This window comes from Loxodonta africana, chromosome 3 (genome assembly GCF_030014295.1).
Source record: "Loxodonta africana isolate mLoxAfr1 chromosome 3, mLoxAfr1.hap2, whole genome shotgun sequence".
Classification (NCBI taxonomy): Eukaryota; Metazoa; Chordata; class Mammalia; order Proboscidea; family Elephantidae; genus Loxodonta; species Loxodonta africana.
Window position 1 is genome coordinate 121,981,008 of NC_087344.1, and position 22,831 is coordinate 122,003,838.

The following is a 22,831-nucleotide window of genomic DNA, read 5'->3' on the forward strand; positions in this document are numbered from 1 at the left end:
AAATATTTTAATGGGCTTTGTCATTAGTTAATTAAAAAAAAAAAAAAGAAATTTCAAGGCCCAAAGACAAGTCCCTAAAATTCAGTGATATATTAAAATATACAAATGGTTCTTGGAAACAGCATTAAAAAGTAAGGGTCAACTCATGGATATTTGATTTAGCACAAAATCTACTAGATATTACAAACTAGATAAATTCTAGACTAGAAATAACCCAACCCCAGACCCAGTATGTCCTAGAAGGCAGGGAGAAAAATGAATCCTAAAAAGAAGGTAATTTGGGGGTTATACCAAGCATATTAAATAAACTATTTACACCCAAAGAACCCTAGTGGCACAGTGGTTAAGAGTTTAGCTGCTAACCAACAGGTTCGCAGTTTGAATCCACCAGCTGCTCCTTGGAAACCCTATGGGGCAGTTCTATTCTGTCCTATAGGGTCGCTATGTGTTGGAATCCACCCGATGGCAACAGGTTTGGGTTTTTGGTTTATTTACACTCAAGGAAAACATAAAAATTATTTATTCTCTTGAATGACATAGAAAAAAATAGGCATATATACAAATTTATAAATATGAAGCAAAAAAATTGTCTTACAATGGAAGAACCAGAAGACATCAAAATTGCAAAATGTGTCAGGTGATTACATCGACAGGAGGTGTGGGTCTCATTGGAGGATGTTAATTCACAGCCCTCCAAAGACCAGCTGCCATTCATTGTGTCAGGCGAGTAATTCCAAAATGCACATTGACTCCTATGCTTATCTGAGGTCTGAAAAAGAGACATTTTACTGATGGGAAAAAAAGTTACACATATGGTATTGCTTTTGTCATATTTAAAATAGCATTTTGAATACCAATATGATTAATAGCATGCCTAAGAAATGAAACATGAAATAAATATTAATAAACAAATGCTGTTATTATTTGCGAGGACTGAAATCTATAGTGTAATAAAGTTATATTTCATCAAATGTATCTCATACAGTTGTAAGAATTATTTATTATTAAGTGAAATTGTCATGTCATTTAAAACAGGGCATGCCACTTTATTATTATATGTATCTTCATTCAATAAATGTTGGGTATCTACTAGGAATCAGCTGTTGATTCACTTCCTGGGAATAGAACACTGAAGAAAAAAAAAATAATGGTTGCATTGTTGAACTTACATTCTAGTAAGAGAGATAAATTATTAAAGAACAAAAATAAAACAAGGAAAGGGGAAGAAAATGGTAAGAAGTTTGGCTAGATAAAGCCTTTCACATGAGATGACATCTAAGAAGATCTCTCAGTGAGATGAGGGGTGAGCCATGCAGATATGGGAACTGAGGGTTCTGGATCATCGGATTAACAACTAGTAAAGCTCTGAAGTGACTGAATAGGATTCTTCCATAAACATCCAGAAGCCAGTGCAGTAGAGCACAAAAGAGTGAGGCAAAGACTAGTAAAGATAAGGTCAGAGACTGATGGGGCTAGATGGCACAGAGTATCAGACGGCTAGCTCAATAAATAGTGGAGTTCTCCTTATTATAATTTTAAATTAATCCAAACACTATAGCTAAAGTACTGTAAACTTTAATAATTACTTATTGAATGTTAAATACCCTACACTTGTATATTGTAGAACGAAAAAATTTTACTTATATAGCAGTTTACAGTTAACTAGGTGACTTCTCACCTACGTTGTCTAGTCTGATACTTAAAATAGTCCTTTGAGGTAATACTGCGTTAAGAAGCAAAAAAAAGTCAAAAGATATATTGAAGACTACCCATTATTTGAAGGAGCCCTGGAGGCGCAGTGGTTAAGTGTTCAACTGCTAACCAAAAGGTGGGGGTTGGAAGCCACCAGCCACTCTGCAGGAGAAAGATGTGATTATCTGCTTCCATATAGACTATAGGCCTCGGAAACCCAAGGAGCAGTTCTACTCCATCCTATAGGGTTGTTATGAGTCAGAATCAGTTCAATGGCAACAGGTAATCAATATTAATTGGAGTCGTACAGTTTGGAACTCAAATCTTCAAACAATCAGTAAGGAAAATATGTGTTGAGTGCACAACACATGGGAGGCACTATGTGAGGAGGCAGGGATTCTCAGTTAAAAAGATAAAGTGTCTGCCCTCAGGGATAACTGTTTTAAAGAGATATGTTCTAAATACATTTGGGTCACCAGTTGGAGTAATGGCAGAGACATACTGAGTTTAACTAGAATGAGTTTAGGAAAACAGTGATTGAACTAAATTGGAGAGATGACTAGAAGTTTTACAAGGAGGTCAAGTTATGAGAAGAAAAAAAAAAAAAGAAAATCTCTAGACACAGATCCCCAAAAACAGCCTGGAAAATGCCGAATCCCATCCCAACTAGGTAAGCCAGAGGAACCAGAAGTCAGCTCAGAGTGTAGGTGTCATACAGATAATGGGGATCAAGTGAGGGTCTGTCTACATACTGAGCCTCCACCACTCTTCACCACATTCTCTTAGTTCTCCTAATCCTCACAGTTGTTTCTGCCCTTAGGCAGGAGACTAAAAGATTTCCTTCTACAAAACTCATTGTTCCAGGAGAAATGACTTTTAAGTATTGACTTTAGTTTTTAGCTGCCCTCAAGTCACCCCAGACTCCTGGTGACCCCGTGCACAACAGGACAAAATGCTGCTCTGTTGCACACCCCCGTGATCAGTTTTGTCTGGAAGCTCCACTGAAACCTGTTCAGCATCATTGCAACATGCAAGCCTTCACTGACAGACAGGTGGTGACTGGCATGCACTGGCCAGGAATGGAACCTTGGTAACCAGTGTGGAAGGCAAGAATTCCACCACTGAACTACCAATGCCTCATAACTGACTCTTAGGGTCTTCCAATGAATGCAATGGCTCAGAACTTGTCTGATGACAACACTCTAGTGAAGCACATGACTGCCACAAGCCCACCTAAGGCAGCAGTTATCTTTCAAATGTCCCTTTAGTAAATATGAATAGATGGTCATGGGCCACAAGACATCTGAGGGCAGGCTCTGACATGAAGACAGAGAACAAAGGCAACCAAGCCAAACAAAGGAAATCATGAGCAACACAACACAGGGAGTAGGAAACAGTTTTTAAGTATATATAAATGAAGTATCAGAGAGACTACCATCATGCCCATCAAACAACAACAACAACAAAAAAGCAAGGTTAAAAAAAACAAGGTTATTTCAGTGAAAATTATGTATAAATCAGAAATTTTAAAAAAGATATGTTAGCAGAAAGAAAGAAATGGTAAAGAAAGTAAAAAAGAAAAAGAAGCTTGGGTGGAAAATCTAATACTCAAACAATAGCAAATAACGAAAAGAGAAAACAGATACGCTAGAGGGGGAGAAATACCAAATAAATACTAGGAAATTCCCTAAACTGATGGCCAAACATTTTCAGACTGAATAAACTCACAAAATGCCTGGTGCAATTAGTGAAGAAAGACCCACACAAGGTCTATCCCGTTATGGCAACTACTATTAATATTCCCAGGGGCCCTGGTGGCAGCACAATGGTTAAGCGTTCGGTTGCTAACTGAAAGTTTGGCAGTTCAAATCCACTTGAAACTTGGCAGGAGAAGAGAACTGGCAATCTGCTTTTGTAAAGATTTAGAGCCTAGCAAACCCTATGGGGCAGTTCTACTCTATCTCATAGGGTCACTGTAAGTGAAAATTGACTCAACAGCACACAACGAAAATTTACATTCCTCTGACATAATGAAGAAATATATACTAATGGACGAAGTTGGAGGTAAGTGATCAGAAAATCAGGAAAATGAAGGCAGTTTCTATTTCCTCAGATAACTTCTGTTTTCTTAGGGGGAAAAAAAAGGATCAAATTTTTCTCAGAGAGAGGGGAACCAGGGGTTAGGCAGATATTTTGGCAGAAGAGAGTGATGAAATTTCATAACAGTCATTACTTTGGATGGAAGAAGCAGCTGACCAGGGATAAAAATTAAGGACGAACAAGTCTTCCTATTAGTTATGGTGAAGAATTTTTGTTTATACATGTGTTTGGTTTGGTTTTAGTTTCAAACAGGAATTGGTTAAACGTGTTATCCTTGGTATCTCTTGATCTGATAAAACATTCCACCAAAAAAAAAAAAAAAAAAACTGTAGGAAAACCATCAGACCATGTGAAAGAACCATGTTCGGCTTCTACTGTCAAAGAAGGTCATTTGAATTTACCAACTTTTCAGATATCTTTTTCAGTGTCTAAGTTTGGTTTCAATTCTTAAAACATTTCACATTTCTTTTTTCCCTCAACATAATGCCTACTGATGTTTAGTTTGGAACTACTATTTACTTGCCATTGCAATCCATTTGTAGGAGTCCCTGGATGGCACAAACAGTTAAGCACTCAGCTACTAGCTGAAAGGTTGGCAGTTCTGAATACACCCAGGGGTTCTTTGAAAGGGTGGCCTGGCGCGCTCTGCTTCCAAAAGGCCATGACCTTGAAAACCCTTTGGAGCAGTTCTACCCAATGCCGTCGAGTCTACTCTACATAAATGGGGTCACCATGAGCTGGAATCAACTCCACAACACTCATTTCATTCTCCCTACATTAAAAATCCAAACCAAACCCAGTGCCGTCGACTCAATTCCAACAGAGACCCTGGTGGTGTAGTGGTTAAGTGTTATAGCTGACAACCAAAGGGTTGGCAGTTCAAATCCGCCAGGTGCTCCTTGGAAGCTCTGTGGGGCAGTTCTACTCTATCCTATAGGGTCACTATGAGTCTTAGATGTCTTTTATTTACAGTGACACATTTGTATTTTGTGTAAGCATATATGTTCTTTTTGACTGTTCTCTCTCTTTTTTTTTTTTTTTTTCCATTTCCCCTGGTAAACACGCAAATGCAATTGGCCAATTTCAAGATTCTCCAAATGTGACTTGAGGTACTTTAATCATTTACTGAAATTATATTCGAAGCCTAAGAAACCACCAACTATAAACAGGTAGAGAACAATCTATAATTTCAAATTTCCCCATTCATTTTTAGGTATATAAAAATAATTAAATATTAACACAGCTATTATGTTTTTTATTGTGTAGTTTTAATTATACATGAGTCTAAAAGAGTGAAATGGCCTCTGTTAATTTCTTTATAAAATATTTTTGTACTTTAAGTGACCCTAAAACTTCTCTTGAATGAAGTACTGGTTAAAATAAATCAATATCCAAATCCCTGAAATGTTTATTTTAAATGGCAATTATTAATCAAATACCTCCCTCATTACACAAGTGAAATTTATCTCTTTGAATCTATAGTTACACTTTTTTTTTTACAACTCATTCACCGAAGGTGTGCGGACTTTCAAAAGAAACAATATACTTAAAATTACAACTAAATATACAACTTCATTTTAGAGAGTCAAATACATGAAATTCTCTGGCATTGATCAGAAGGCTTAAAGAGCACTTAAAATACAAAAATATTTTTTAGGGAAATTAGTTGAAACTGCCTCAAAACCCAAAAGCCCAATGCCATGGAGTTGATTCTGACCCATAGTGATCCTATAGGACAGAGCAGAACAGCCCCATAGTCTCCAACGGTCAGCTGGTGGATTGAAACTGCTGGCCAAGCTTTTAACCATAAATTACATTATTCATTTATTTCAATTTCAAATCTCTCTCTTTTTTTTTATTTTTTAACTCAAGAGTTCACATATACTGAAAGTGACACAATAACGGCTACGGAAATTCACTTCTCTGAATGTATCGAAATCATAACCAATAACCACCAAAAAAAAAAAAACAAACTTACCTTTATATGACTTAATGTAAATGCAATATATTCAAGTTCATAGAACATGGGTGGATTTGAACTAATTGACACAGAAATTACTGGAGAGATGACTCTTTCTTCCTCTTCAGAATGATCAGAATTCTGAGGTTCCAATAAGTTGTCAGATGATGAAAGCAAGGGACCAATACTTTTATAATATAAAAATGCAACTGCAACGTTTCCTATCAATCAAATGAATGCATTCAGTAAAATTCTTATAAAACAAAATGTATTTACACATTTAATATAAAGGGAAAATTTGATCAGATAAACTTTTACTCTAAAAGAACCATAAAAATACCTACAGACTGAAATGTGGGTCACAATAAGCCACATCTACATCATCAAACCATATTAAGACTTATAGTCACCGAACTCTATGCATCCAAAAATGACCATGGAATGTAGTAACACCTTTTGCACAAGCTATATTTAGGAGAAAAATATTCCTAGGTAAATTCACACCCAAAACCTGGCTGAGTACTAGGTGTGAAGTGTATTCACCTGAAAGATAAAATTCTGAGTTATTACTTCTATGTCCAAATACATGAATTAGAGAGATACTGGGAGAAAATTACCATAGACTTATAGAATTAAAAAGTTCAGAGTTGAAAAAAAAATTTACCAGCTTATATGACAAAATCATCTTTTTCTATGACAGGAAGAACAATTCTTTTTACATGTAAATTATTACATAAATTAAAACCACTACCACAAATGTTATGCTTCTACATCAAAAAAAAAAAAAAAGTTGAGTTGTAAGATGTCATTGAATTTATCCTCATGCCCACTGAAATGGCTCCTCATTAATACTGATGACATTCAGTCTCTGGGTAAGAAATTACTGCCTTGTAGGACAGCCATTTATCTGTGCCACCCCTCCCTCCACACATACACACACACTTATCAAATGCCATAACCCTTTGCCATCGAGTCAATTTTGACTCATAGTAACCCTATAGGACAGAGTAAAACTGCCCCACAGGGTTTCTAAGGAGCAGCTGATGGATTCAAACTGCTGACCTTTTGGTCAGCAGCTGAGCTCTTAACCACTGAAGCACCAGGGCTCCCATTAAATGCAGTACATCAGCACACAACTCAGTACTAGAAATGCACCCTTATCAGCGGAGACTACCGTGTGGCTATTCTGTCTTTAAACCTGGGCACTACACCTCTATTAATAGAATCTCAGATTGCTTTAGTTTTGTAGGAGCTCAACATCACTGATACTGTATGTGAACAACTTGACATCTAGATCTATTATCTTTAAAAATTCCTGTTGTCAAGTTAGGTCTTATTCTCTTGTATTTGTGGTACAAAATTACAGACACTACATTTAGTACTTTACATTCATGATGTACACTTGGAATTAGAAGGTCTGGTTTCAGTCATTGAACCTACCTATGTGGCTACAGGTAAATCAATTCGATGTTTTCAGTTTTAGATTTTCCACTTATAAATGAATGGTAGTAATATGAACTATATCTACTTATTAGGATAGGTTGAGACAAAACTAAATAATACACGAGAGAGCCCTTTCTAATTTTTAAACACTATAAAAATATGATGGTTACACTTTTTAGCTAGAAAAGATTCTGTTTTCTTCAGACCACTGGGATATTATAGTCAGTTGTTCCCTCAAATTTGTGACACTAGAAAATGATTTAATGAGTATAAATTAATCAAAATCATAAATACAAATGTTGGTAACACCATACCAGTGTTACACAAAACTGGAACCACCCATGGAGTCGAATATCACCCTAATAAATAACATTCTTTGGATATGGGTACATGAGCTAGAAGTTACCAAAGTGTGTCGCTATCCATATCATTGTATCTTAACTTAAAAAAGGCACCATAAGAGACTTTGCTAAGGGCTTTGCTGAAATTCAATACATTACACAGAACTTTTTTTTTTTTTTTTTCTAAACTGCTAGTCTAGAAACCTTAAATAGAAAGAATATACCATGGACTGCCAAAAGAAAGAACAAATCTGTCTTGGAAGAAGTACAACCAGAATGCTCCTTAGAAGCAAAGACAGTGAAACCACGTCTCACACACTAAGGACATGTTATCAGGAGGGATCAGTCCCTGGAGAAGGACATCCTGCTTGGTGAAGTAGAGGGTCAGCGAAAAAGAGGAAGACCCTCAATGAGATGGACTGACACAGTGGCTGCAACAATGGGTTCAAGCATAGCAATAATTGTGAGGATGGCGCAGGACTGGGCAGTGTTTCATTCTGTTGTGCATAGGGTCACTATGAGTCTTAACTAACTTGACAGCACTTGGCAACTACCACATAACATGACTGAGGCTAGTGAAATGATGATTCCAAGAGATGACAAAATCAGGGCCTGAAGCAGGGTCTAGAAGTCTTTTAGGCCAACCTGACCTGGTCCAGATGGTGTACCAGTTCATGACACAGTGACTTCTCAGAAGGTTCTAAGTGGAAACAATCAAAATCAAATGATGCTCCAAAATGAGAAGGTGTTTTTTTAAAAAAAATCTACTGATTACCGCTATCCTTTCTAAAGTAAAATATTTATCTGATATCGATTTTTGATTTTGAGTAAAAAGGGTGGTGAATGTCACACAGAATAGTGTTCCAAAAACCCTTTCCACCTCCTTTCTGAATGTTGCTTCAGTGTGCGTCCAGTCTCATAATTTTGAGCCTCCTTCAATTCCAATGATTTCTCACTAATTCTAGGCCTGATGTAATTTTTAACTGTCTTGGTGGCATAGTCGTACAGAGTTCAGCTGCTAACTAAAAGGTCAGCAGCTCGAATCCATCAGGCACTCCTCAGAAAACATATAGGGCAGTTCTACTGAGTCGGAATCGACTTGACAGCAGCAGGGTTTTTTAAATCAGTTTTGTACCTTCTTTCAGTAAACTACAGTTTCACTCACAAGAGACTAAAAACTTGCAGGGTAATTTCCTACTGTATCATCATCAGTCCTTCCTCACCTTTTCTTCTTTACAATGTTTATTCTAGTCTTCTATGCTCTCTGTTCTCTCGAAGACATTTTTCTCCTGCTATCCCAAAGTAGAGCACTCCCATGAAACCTTTCGTAAGCCAAAATGGCATAAAGCAAAGAAGTAATTACCATTAATTTATGTGGGGAAATTTTTTGAGCATTCCAGACCGCACCAAATCATAGCAAATAACACATAAAACCTAAAGTAACACCAACATATAGTAAAAGCAGGAATTACATGATAAAAGGAACTTGGTGATGCCATCCTCACGGCTCCGTTTGTGATCTTTTTAATGACTGGCTACAAAACAAACACTGAACCCTATTTCCACTTTTCACAAAAGTAAAAATACTCTTCAGGTTTTTTTCAGTTAGCAAAAACAGGTACTAATGTAGGTCTTTTGTAAAAGCGAAATGGTGTAAAGTGAACTTTCTAAAAGCAGCGGATACCTGTACCTGTTAACGTTACCATACTTTTCCTAAGAAGATATAGTGTAACCTTCAATTCAGTGAAGAGAACATTTATTTAAGCATTTCCTTAGTGCAAAACAGTGTGCTAAATTCTGAAAAGAATACAAAAATAGAATCTGCAATGAATTATAACTCCTTAGAGAATCATTGTTTCCAAACTGCTTCACTGCTATTTTCACTTGAGAATAACTACAGTACACCTTCTCAATAAGGCTTCACACACTGCTGTATTTTGTCACTTAAATATTATCCTAATTTCATAAGTAATTTAAAAACAAATACATACAATCTTTTTAATTATAAACTGCAGTTCAAAACACTGGATTTTGTGCTCTTTCTTACCTCCTACACCTTACTCTTCTACTTCAGTCAATTAAAAAAGTTTAAGTCCACCTGTACCTCCATGGACGTGCTTGATTTTGCTACTAATGACACTGTGCAGGTTTTCATTAATCTGTGTATTTTATTAATGTATTTTATCACTAAAAGAATGATAACATGGGTACATCATTGAGTGGGTTGGATCAGTCTGTTAGACGCCCTTATTTTTAAGGTAGAACCTTGAGGAAAACAAATTTTCTCACACTGCTTTCTTGAGTGTTGACATGGCTGTCCCTTTCAAATGTCCGAGCTACCATACAATCAGAAGGATCTCTTTGAGATATCAGTTCTGTGATGATTTCAGCATCTGTCACTATGAGAGGTATTTTCAATGTCTTTATTCCCAACTGCTAAACCCTATTCAGATTGTCTTTGAAATTTCTACAGCTTAACACATTCTTTGAATTTGTTCCTAAATATTATATGTGTACTTTGGTTAATTAGAATTTGGTGTCATTAGGTAAGAGCCATGGGTTCAATGGTGACATGGCTTCATAATTTTTGCTTAGTTTTATGACCACAGACTATTGTTTCTTGCATTTTTATAGAATATGATAAGAAATAATGGACAGGATAATATTGAAGGATTGGGGGAGAAAAAAAAAACATATCAATGCTGTAAAAATGCAAACAAGACATCTTTTCTGAGGATGAATGTGCAGCAATTTTGGACATCACACCTTTTATGAAAATGTGTCTGCCTATACATAAGCCAATCTGTATGCTGTTTTACTTATTTTTTCATTTGTACTTATGGCTGCCCATGCATTCTTTGAGCAAATATTACAATTCATATATTTCCTGGGTAATTTTTTTTTTTTTTTTACCTATATTGACACAACAATAACCAAAAGAACTCTACTATCAGCAGACATTGTATTTAAGAGGGCAGACAAATGGTTGGATTGAAATAGCAGCTGTTTGCTTGCCTCAAACAAGTAAAGAATAAAGGAAAGCTGGTCAAGGCTTATTATCTTCGTTAACTCTTGCCCTTCTAGTGCTGGTTCTGCATTATCTGAGGATGTGCATGACGGCAAGTCCCTTAGCTTCTCTGCACCACAGTTTCATTATTCATAAATTAAGAAACTAGGCTAGGTAACTATTAAATTGCTTGCCAGTACTGTTGTTTTCTGATTCTTTTTTTTTTTTATCCAGCCTCTCATTTAGTTGAACAGTTTACTGTGCAAAGAACGTGATGACAAAAGGAAGAGAAGTCACAAGCCTGAGCAATAACTTTCTGTCTTTTTGAACATTATCTGTATATTTCTTCTTTACACAGTTACAACTTAGTGTCACAATGAAGACTATGAAGAACTACCAAAGATGAAATATTAAAAGAACTCTGTGCAAGCTACAGCATCCAGTCACTGATGCATAAGGAGTAATAAAATCAAGTTCTTTTGTATATTTTTATAAGAAACTTCAAAATATCAGTCAGTTATAGAGATTGGCAGTTAAGACAAAAAGGACTAAGACATTACCAGCTAAAATTAGAATATTGCATATGAGATATTGTCAAAATCCTACCATCTGAATTGTATGCAGGTTTTCTCTTTGGAAGTATCTTTATGTAATCTCCATCCACATTCATTTGGGGATGCATATGTTGCATTTGATGTGAATCAAAAAAGAATATTTTGAGAGCTGAAACAAACCACCGAAATAATAAATTCTTTGAAATTAGTTTAATCACTGTATTTATTTTTAGAGACAATTTTACCCATCATTATTGCATTTTAAGTTTTTACTTATAGAAGGTTGAATGAATATATTCTGAACATATTTGGACATTATAATTTATATCTTAAAAATCTGACTCAAATTTTAATTTTGGGTTTTGCCATATCGCTCATGGTTTAATTTAATCTTTATTGAATTAAACAAAGATAATATACATATATGCATATAGGTATATACTCAAGGGAGCTATAAATAATAATTACTAAAGCAAAGACAAGCAACTGTAATGTCTTAGAAGATGGTGTCTATAATATCATTTACTATATGGAGAATGATTGAATTAAATTCTTGAGTTGTAATGCCCTTACTGGTGAATTTTTTATCTTTTTCACTCAACATCATCAAGAAATGTAGGGCTCCTATATATTATTCACAAGCTTGCAGCCTTAATTTTGAGTGAGTGGTGAACCTTGAAGAGATAATGATTTTTGTTTATCTGTGTTGTATAGCAATATATCACCCTGAAAATGTAATAAAGGTATACTTTATTTCAGAAATGTACTCTGTTTCTTCAGAATTTTACAGGCATCCTCGAATTGATCCCAGGTTCTGAATGTGTTATGTGTGAGACTGCATAAAGCAGGAAACATTCTAACTTATTATGTTGATTGCTTCGTGTTATTAAAAGGTAATAGATTCCCTAAAGATGAACTTAAATACAGGAGGGACATCTAGAGAATCTGTACATGACTATCACTGGCTAAGGCAGATCTCAAGTCATGATTCAAAATGACAAGGGAGTAATATACTCTGGGCATTTAAATACTAAATAGTTCAGAAATAGGAAATGGTGGAGATGGCAGCAAAGGAGGCAAAACTTATATATTTATTCTTTTTATTCTTACTACACTCATGTCACTCATGTGACATGCATCACCATTCATTTTCTCCATTGGAAAAAAACAAAAAAACTACAAATCCAATTAAGAGTATTTTAAGCACCTTGTCCCCCTATTATAAAATGGGAAACAATAATGCTCTGAAATTGACCTTGGCTTCTTTTTTTTTCTTACCTACATCACTTGAGTTAGTATCTAACTGAGTGGTCTTTTGGAGGTTCTGAGATATACTTAAAGTTACTTGTTCAGCAGTGTGCATCAGTTTCGTAAGATGAGTTCTCCTATTATTTGTAGATAATTTGTTCCAAACTGTAAATGTATCTGTTTGAACCAAATTATTCATGGTCTTCACAAGTTCCTGCCGAAAACAAAATAAAAAGTTTTTTTTTTTTTTTAATGTTGAAATCTTACACGAATCATAGGTTTAAGGAAAAATTCTAAAGCTCAATTATATTAAAAGTTAAAGCTCAATATACTTACAGTAAGAATTGAATTAGAAAGAGTGTCCTTGGCTGTGTTGGTGCTATTCATGTAACCTAGAAATGGGGATGATTCAGCTAATACTTCTATATACGTAATTATATCCACTGGTGAAAGATCTGTCACAGAATTTCTATAGACTTCTTGTAGCAAAGCCACAGGTTCTCCTATGGGTCTAATCTGAGCAAAAAGGGGTCCAGAAAAAGGAAACCAATGTAGAACATTACATACTTAAAAAAAAAAAAATTAGCTTCTAAAATTGCTCCATATTCTTAATATAGAACTATCAATTATAAATTTGATTAGATTTTAATCTACAAGAATAAATTCTTTACAATATGATACAGTAGAAATTTCCTTTAGCTGACATTTAAGTAGTCATATTGAGATTCAGACTTTCAATCACTTAATAATAATTTTGTAAAGTCCTACTTTTTATTTACTCCAGTTGTATTCAACTACGTCTCCGCCTTAAAACATGGGAAGGGGCCTGGGGTAAAAGGAAGTTTTTCTATTTTATTCATCAACTTTGACTACACGTTGAAAAGAATTTTTCCTTAAATCAAATAATGAAAAGTAACAAATTAAATATGTAAAAGTTTTCTTCAGTACTTAGAGGATTTTTAAATCAATCCTATCTGCAATTTAAATAAATACTTAGATCTCTATACATAAAGTTTCATGTATACATGAAGTTCAACTGCTTGTTGCTATTCTAAAAATGTAATATTGGAAGGATGCTAACTGAAACAAAAATATTAAAAGTAAAATAGCATTTTAATTCAGCTAGTCTACTTACCTTTGTTAAAGTTTTATTAATATTCACAGCAATACAGACATTATCTAAATGGCAGTTCGCATTCATATTTTCTGTAGAAAGAGAAAATAGGTTGTCTAGTTTCTTAGGATATTTTTTCCTAAGCTAATCTTAGTTATTCCAATAATTTTGCATATCTATTAAAAAAATTTTTTTACTGAAACATAAAAAACATATTCTTTAACACTTCTGTTTTCATTTTCAGAATACACTATAAACCCAAAAAAAAAAACCAAACCCACTGGCGTCGAGTCGATTCCGGCTCATAACGACCCTATAGGACAGAGTAGAATTACCCGATAGAGTTTCCAAGGAATACTATATTTTATGGATAATGGAAGAATGTAGGTTTAAGGGATAGGATATGTTAACTACAGAAAACATGTGCTCTACATCTTCGGTTAAATAAAATATTGCCCTTTCTTAATTCATTTAATAGACGATAAAGGAATGCTGACACATTTCTTGGACGATGTAGCTCTTTAATACTTCACAACTCTGCAGCATGTATTTTATCTAGCTCTTCGATAATACATAAAATTTAAAAATATAATTTACCTTGGCAGTAAGTGCCATCGTTAGGTTTGAATTGTAAATTTCCTGTAGGTGTCTGATAACCTTCCTCACAGGAGCAGTTACACCCACCATTCACGTTTTTGCACACTGAGTGATCATCACAGGCAACTGATTCAATGCACTCATTTATATCTACAAATATTTGAAAACTAAAAATTTTATTAAGTGCTCACATAGTTGCTAACTTGTTGATAGTACTACATATGATTAATGACTTCATATTACATTTTACGAGTGTTGAAAGATTGTTTATGGACCAAACTCTTCAATTATTTTCTGAATATCACGATTTATCAATAAAATCATGAAAATATTTTGCATAATTGAAGATGTAGCATTTAGTCCTTGTCTTAGTATAACAGAAATACCACAAGTAGGTAGCCTCAACAAACAAAAAATTTATTTTCTCAGTTTCCAAAATCAAACCCGTTGCCATCGAGTCGACTCTGACTCACAGTGACCCTATAGGACAGAGTAGAACTACCCCATAGAGTTTCCAAGGAGTGCCTGGTGGATTTGAACTGCCAGCCTTTTGGTAAGCAGCCGTAGCACTTAACTACTACACTACCAGCGTTTCCTTTCTCACGGTTTAGGAGACTAGAAATCTGAATTCAGGGTGCCAGCTCTAGGGGAAAGTTTTGTCTGTCTGCTCTAGAGGAAGGTCCTTATCTCTTCTGAGCTTCTGTTCCTGGGCAATCTTCAAGTGACTTGGCATCTCTCTTTGCCCATCTCTACTTTCCTTGCTTGTTTCTTTAATCTCTTTTATATCTCAAAAGACATTGACTTAAAACATACCTGACACTAATCCTGTCTCATTAATCTAACAAAGAAAACCCATTCCCAAACAGGATTATAACCAGATATAAGGGTTAACATTTACAACATATTTTGGGGGATATAATTCAATCCATAACAGTCCTTATTTAGTAAAGATCCAGTTTTTTTTTTTTTAATTGCTCTTTAAGTGAAAGTTTACAATTCAAGTCAGTTTCTCATACAAAATCCTATACACACATTGTTATGTGACCCTAGTTGCTCTCCCTACAATGTGACAGCACACTCCCTCTCTCCACCCTGTATTTCCAGAGTCCATTCAACCAGCTCCTGTCCTCCTCTGCCTTCTCAGCTTGCCTCCAGACAGGAGCTGCCCACATAGTCTCACGTGTCTACTTGAGCCAAGAAGCACAGTCTTCACAAGTATCATTTTATGCCTTATAGTCCAGTCTAATCCTTGTCTGAAGAGGTGGCTTCGGGAATGGTTTTAGTTTTGGGCTGATAAAGAGTCAGGGGGCCATGACCTCTGGGGTCCCTCCAGTCTTAGCCAGGCCATTAAGTCTGGTTAAAGACTCAATTTTTAAAATCCTCTTCAAATGTCCTTGTATTCTAGTATTAAATTAAACTGATTATAACAATTCCTGTTTAGAATTATGTGGGAGAAAAAAAAAAAAAAGAAAAAGACGGGCCCATTTTCTTTCCAAAGCTTCATATTTTTTTTTGCATTTAAGTTAGCCTACAAACTACAACATAATAAAATACATGATTCAATTCCCTTAAAACTGTACCATAATTTATTACTTCTGTTCAAGTTATATTTTACTGTGGTTCTTAATACACAGCTATCATAGATAAAGTAACAAATTTTAAAGAATGAAATCTTAGATTTTCGTTAGCCGTATATCTAAAGCACAATTCAGGTTCTAGGTTTGAAATTCCCATAACTCATAAAATTTAATATACTACAGTGAAATTTTTTACAGTGAAATAGGCTTTAAAATTATAAATACAGTATAAATACTATGTCAGTATAGGGAATGATTCCAGGAAACAGAAGAGTCCAGATCATGAAATTAATGCTAAGATTTTGTGTTCGCAGCTCAGATTCTCATGTCATAGAGGTGCTCCATGTCAGATTAATGAATAATCCTGTAATCTTAAATTCACAATTTGATTTTTTTTAAATTAATAGACTGGCACAATGCCATTTACTCTAAAATCAAAACCAAAAAACCAAACCCACTGCCGTCAAGTCGATTCCGACTCATAGCGACCCTATAGGACAGAGTAGAACTGCCCCGTAGAGTTTCCAAGGAGCGCCTGGTGGATTTGAACTGCCAACCTCTTGGTTAACAGCCATAGCACTTAACCATTACACCACCAGGGTTTCCTCTAAAATCAAAAGGGGGGGACAATCAGTTCAAGTTAAAATAGCATCTAGCCAGTTACCTTAAATGCAGCTGTTCCTATTCTCTCACTTTAAAAATGGAATAAAGGCACAGAAAAACATTAAAACTCACAGCACCAAAAACTGGAACTGACAAGTGACTCTCTTGCAGATTCTTGAAGAAATATCTACTAACTAGATTTCAAAAGACATTTAGCAGCTGAGACCTAAAAGAAGGTTAGAAAATCCCTTCAGCCAACTCTACACATTCAGCTATCAAGTTGATAATGACTCATGATAACCCTGTGTGTGTCACAGTAAAATTATGCTCCATAGGGTTTTCAATGGCTAATTTTTCCAAAGTAGCTTGCCAGGCCTTTCTTCCGAGGCGCCTCTGGATGGATGCAGTCAACGTTTTGGTTACCAGCCAAGCAAGCGTTTTAACTTTTTGTACCTTCCAGGGACCTCATTTTAAAGATGCCATTCCACAAAAGCAAATAAAAAATAAAATAGGGGACGAGCAGTGACAAGCTGACTCTCGGAATATGTAGAACCATCAAATAAAGTATTTCAGGCTAGGCTAGATTTAAAGAGTCTAGGTCATAGTACAGACTACCCCGCCCCCGCCCCCTGCAAAAAACAAAAAACAAACCCTGCTGCCTTCAAGTCAATTCCAACTCATAGCGATCCTCCGGGACAGACTAGAACTGTCCCATAGGCTTTCCAAGGACTAGAGTTATTATTTTTCATGAAATACATGAAATAAAGAAAAAAATAAGGAAAAGCAAAAACTAACCCTTTTGGAATGGTGCTACAGAAGTAACACAGGCTGCACCCTGATTGGGAAAAAGCCCCAAAGAAGGCTTGAAAAGACCCATAAAGTATCATAAATAGAACAATTTGCTTCATAGCTAAGGAAGCAATCATATTTCTTAAATACCTTAGGTTTTTAGATTTAGATACCTTCTATGGATAAAAGGAAATTTGATGTTGATTTCTCTCAATCCTAAACTATTTAAATGTACAGGAGTTCTTGGGAACTTCGTTCCAAGTCCTGTCTCTAAACAACATAAAAAATCTTGGCCTTATAAACTCAATTTCCATCCTACTTCTTACACCTTGGACTTAAGTGTACACAATTGTGCATCTCATAACTAATTGTGTTTCTGCTTTTCCTTGTTCCTTGTCCATACCCTTCAGTGCTACTTTGGGGTCTCTGCTCTAGTTCGAGCCATCCTACCACCATACACTTGGCAAGTTGGTATCGCAGCATGTCAGCCCTGGACCGGGTAGGGCATTTTGTCTTCTGAATTCATCAAGTGACAAAATAAGTTATCTATAAAAATAATAAGGATGTACTATTTTGGGAGACTAACATTCAAGATTAGGGCTATCCTTTTTTTTTTTTTTTTTATTATTCTGATGCCAGAGGTGCTAAGAGAATATTCAGCTTAAAACCTTAATCATCATACCAAAGTAATATTTTCAAGCTTTATCTCATCAAAATACTATTTTTCAAACTTTTGTCTGGTGCAGATTTGTTTTCATAACATCTTACTAAAGCCCAGAAGCAAGGTTTACTGAATTAGATACCCTTTTCACTCCAGGTGTCAGTGGGCGTTTATAGCGTTTAACCCGGGAATAAAGAAAAATGGTTAAGAGCTTGTCTGCTAGCCAAATTGTCGGCAGTTCAAATCCACCAGTCACTCCTTGGAAACCCTACGGGGAAGTTCTACTCTGTCCTATAAGGTAGCTATGAGTCAGAATTGACCCATGGCAATGGGTTTGGCTTTTTGTGTTGTTGTTGTTGTTAACCTGGGAATGGGGTGTGTGAGGTCCCTATCTGGCTGTGTGCAAGGACAGTCAAAGAACTTCCGCCATTCTCATTATACCATTCTATGCTCCTTTGCTAACTTGTAATATAGAGAGAATCATAAAATGCTGAAAGAGCATCAGATGGGATGAAACTGGCCTAGCCAAAATGAACGTGACCTCCATTTTGCAGCAAGATTCACACTAACTTCTCTCAGTCCCTTGCAGGGCCTCATTGGCTTGTGTCTAACAAATCTACTTGTGTCTTCCTTTCTACAGGAAAAGGGCACCAGATTTGCTAATTACCAGTTGCCATTCAGCCAATTCCAATTCATAGAGACCCTATTTGTGTCAGAGTGGAACTGTGTTCCATAGTGTTTTCAATTACTTATTTTTTGGAAGTACATCACCAGGTCTTTCTTCCAAGATGCCTCTGGGTGGACTCAAACCTCCGAACTTTCAGTCACTAGTCGAGCTCATTAACTGTTTGCACCAACCAGGGACTCTGATTTGCTCAGATGACCTTAATTCAAATCCTGACTCTAAAACTCATTAGCTGTGTGACATTGTATCACTGTTGTTGTATGCCATTGAATCAACTCCGACTCATAGCAAGCCAATGTGACAGGGCAGAACTGCCCCCCAGAGTTTCCTAGACTATAATCTTTATGGGAGCAGATTGCCTGGTCTTTTCTCCCATGCAGGTGGGTTCAAACCGCTGACCTTTTGGTTAGCAGCCAAGCGCTTAACCATAGAGCTACCAGGGCTCCTTGTGACTTGTATAATACTTTTAAAATGCCTTCTAACTCCAGGCAGTTGTTTTTCACAACAAATGAGGATACTTATGTGAAGATGTTTAGAATAGTTCCTAGGCTGTAGTTGTTGTTGTTTGTTGTTAGGTGCCCTCGAGTCAGTTCTGACTCACAGGGACCCTATGCACAACAAAATGAAATACTGCCTGGTCCTGTGATGTCCTTACAATCGTTGTTATGCTTAAGCCCATTGTTACAGCCACTGTGTCAATCCACCTCATTGAGGGTCTTCCACTTTTCTGCAGACCCTGTACTTTACTAAGCATAATGTCCTTCTCCAGAGACTGATCTCTCCTGACAGCATGTCCAAAGTATGTAAGATGCAGTCTTGCCGTCCTTGCTTCTAAGGAGCTTTCTGGTTGTACTTCTTCCAAGACTGATTTGTTCATTCTTTGGGCAGTCCATGGTATATTCAGTATTCTTCACCAACACCACAATTCAAAGGCATCAATTCTTCTTCGGTCTTCCTTATTCATTATCCAGCTTTTGCATGCATATGACACAATTGAAAATACCATGGCTTCGGTTAGGTGCACCATAGTCTTCAAGGTGACATCTTTGCTTTTCAACACTTTAAAGAGGTCCTTTGCAGCAGATTTGCCCAATGCAATGCTTCTTTTGATTTTTGGACTGCTGCTTCCATGGGTGTTGATTGTGGATCCAAGTAAAATGAATCCTTGACAACTTCAATCTTTTCTCCATTTATCATGATGTCGCTCATTGGTCCAGTTGTGAGGATTTTTGTTTTCTTTATGTTGAGGTGCAATCCATACTGAAGGCTGTGGTCTTTGATCTTCATCAGCAAGCAAGGTTGTGTCATATGCATAACGCAGGCTGTTAATGAGTCTTCCTCCAAACCTGATGCCCTGTTCTTCTTCATATAGCCCAGCTTCTCAGATTATTTGCTCAGCATACAGATTGAATAGGTATGGTGAAAGGATACCTACCCCGATGCACAGGTCAGGGTTGTATCCTTTCACCACACCTAGGCTGTAGTACCTGATATTGTAATTGGAGAACAAGGACCAGTAATTTTATTCACAGCATGTGTTTTCTTAATGGCAGGAGCACCATGAATAAGTAGGATTGGAGAAAACAGATTGAGAATGAATTTTTCATTAAAATGCTATGTCTTGGCAATCCTTAGAAATGTAAAAGAGAGAAAGAACTATATCCCCCATCTTCATGAAAGGTAAGTTGTTACTATGCAATTATTTCACTCAAGTTAAACCCAGTGCCTTCAAGTCGATTCTGACTCATAGCGACCCTATAGGACAGAGTAGAACTGCCCCATAGAGTTTCCAAGGAGCTCCTGGCAGATTCAAACTGCCAACTCTTTGGTTAGCAGCTGCAGCACTTAACCACTACGCCACCAGGGTTTCCTCAGTCAAGTTAGAATTGAAAAACCATATTTAATACTGACTCATTTTTCCCTCTACCAACCTATCACTAGTCTATTTACTGACTACTTGATATCACTAAATGCAAGTGATCCGAAACAATCTAATTCATTTGCTACTTTTTCATTAATAAGGTTATGCTTGCTTTTCCCATCTATAATTAGTGAATCCATCACCATTTTATCACAACCTTTCAAAACATGATATAATTTTCATAATTACAATTATTATCAATAACCGAGCTTTCTAGTACTGTTTAACTCAAATTTCAAATAAAAGATAAATGCTTAGCTGCTGGAAATAATTTGCAAAGACATAATTCAATGTTAATATTATGCAAAAGTTATGAAAAAAATCTGAAATTACCATATGGTACTCAACACAAATAGGCATAAAATATTACAAGCAGTAAACATTGCTCTAAAGCACATAATAAAAGTGAAGGAGTTCTTGGGTTCTACTCATTGGGCCTTGAGAAAGTCACTTTACTATTGAATATCTCTCCTCCCCCATTTGTGAAATACTAATCTGGAACTAGGTCTCTCAATTGCTGAGCATCTTTAGTTCTGTATTACTCTGATTTCAAGGGTAGGAAGAATATGCATGGTGTTAATTCTCACCCAAAGCTTTTCTAACTTTTCTGTAGACATGTATTTGACTATGGGCTAAAGGTAAAGTATTTTGCTTGGGTCACTTCTTGCCCTGATTTAGAGCTTTTCATTTTCTATTTACAGAGGTTGTTAATGAGTAGAATTACCAGACATGTCAACTTTAAGGACCAGCTAAAATTTCAAATCAGAAACAATATACTACAAGGTGATATACTAATGTAAAAAGGGAATAGATCTATGGTTTTCTGTTCAAAATCTCTGAGGATTATCATACAGCAAAACTATAGGACTGGAAAAAAATAGCTGTGTTGCTAAAAAATACTTAATCCTCAAGGACAACAAAAATTGGTGAGAAATAACATTTTTTCCAGAGAATGAGTTTTTCCCTGAATAATTCATCAAATAAAACAGATAGAAGGTGATGGACTCAATATTGTCTACTGGGTTTTAATATAGTTATTGTATTTACTGATTAGTTAAAATAGCTAAAAAAGGGAATTGGCAAAAACTTAAGGCCATTCTGCACTGTCTCAAAAATCAACAACTATTGAGAGAAACAGTCTTAAATTACAAATATGTATACCTCCATAAAAAAGTTCATATTTGAGTGGCATCTGGGGTCTTAAAAGCTTGCAAGCAGCCATCTAAGATGCATCAGTTGGTCCCAACCCACTGGAGCAAAGGAGAATGAAGAACACCAAAGACACAAGGAAAATAATAGCTCAGGAGACAAAACGGATCACATAAACCAGAGACTCCATCAGTCTGAGAACAGAGGAACTAGATGGTGCCCTGACAGGGAACACAACAGAAGGGAACACAACAGAGAGTCCCTGACAGAGCAGGAGAAAAGTGTAGTGCAGAACTCAAATTCACATAAAGAGACCAGGCTTAATGGTCTGACTGAGACTAGAGGAACCCCAGAAGATAAGGCCCCCAAACTCTCTGTTAACCCAAAACTAAACCCATTCCCAAAGCCAAATCTTAGACAAAGATTAGACTGGACTATAAAACATAAAGTAATACTTGGGAAGAGTATGCTGCTTTGTTTAAGTAGATACACAAGACCACATGGGCAGCTCCTGTCTGGAGGCGGGACGAAAGGCAAAAAGGGATAGGAGCTGGTTAAATAGACACAGGAAACTCGAGGTGGGAAGAGGGAGTGTGCTGTCACATTATAGGGACTGCAACTACGGTCACATAACAATATATGTATCAATTTTTGTATGAGATATTAACTTGACCTCTAAACTTTCACCTAAAGCACAATAAATTAAAAAAAAAGTCACATTCAATCACCTTTGTGTGTGTGTGCTTTCTTGGTGACTATGATTCTATTTTTTCTAATGTAGAAACTCTGTACTTGTGAGGAGAACAGACAGAAATACAGCTCTGTGTGAATCAGGGGTATTAAAAGTAAACATGATAGATGAAAAGACAGATGTCTTCTAGAGACAGAAGGTATTAGGGAATGGAGAGTACAGTTAAAATTGTATTAAAGTCCAGTGATTAAGATGTTATAACTTAGAAATTTCTTCACTAACTGGCACATTTCTTCTTAAGTTTACAGGGCTATGTAATAAGAACTTACTAAAGATAAAAATAAAATACAGTAACTGGCATTCTGTGAATACTAACATCAAGAGTACAGGCTTGAGAAGAAAAACAGTATTGAGGAACTATAAATTTTTTGAAAGAGCGCTGGTTGTGCAGTGGTTAAGCGCTACTCTGTTAGCCAAAATGTGGAAGTTTCGAAACTACTAGCTGCTCCACCAGAGAAAGATGCGGCAGTCTGCTTCTATAAAGATTGTTGTTGTTGTTGTTAGGTGATGTCCAGTCAGTTCCAACTCATAGCGACCCTATCTATGTACAACAGAATGAAACTGCCGGGTCCTGCACCATCCTTACAATAGTTGTTATGCTTAAGCCCATTGTAGCAGCCACTGTGTCAATCCATCTTC

At 36.2% G+C, this 22,831-nt stretch overlaps 1 protein-coding gene across 1 annotated transcript in view; it reads right to left on the reverse strand.

Annotated features, from left to right (window-relative positions):
- The window catches only part of ADGRL4 (adhesion G protein-coupled receptor L4), a 129,864-nt gene that overhangs the window by 40,124 nt on the left and 66,909 nt on the right, over positions 1-22,831 (reverse strand). Inside the window, exons 3-8 of the mRNA XM_003411218.3 lie at positions 13,481-13,551; positions 12,682-12,861; positions 12,376-12,559; positions 11,150-11,266; positions 5,771-5,973; positions 596-769 (exon numbers count right to left, since the gene is read on the reverse strand). Of these exons, the coding sequence (XP_003411266.2) occupies positions 596-769; positions 5,771-5,973; positions 11,150-11,266; positions 12,376-12,559; positions 12,682-12,861; positions 13,481-13,551 (929 nt within the window). The remainder of the gene's footprint in view (positions 1-595; positions 770-5,770; positions 5,974-11,149; positions 11,267-12,375; positions 12,560-12,681; positions 12,862-13,480; positions 13,552-22,831) is intronic.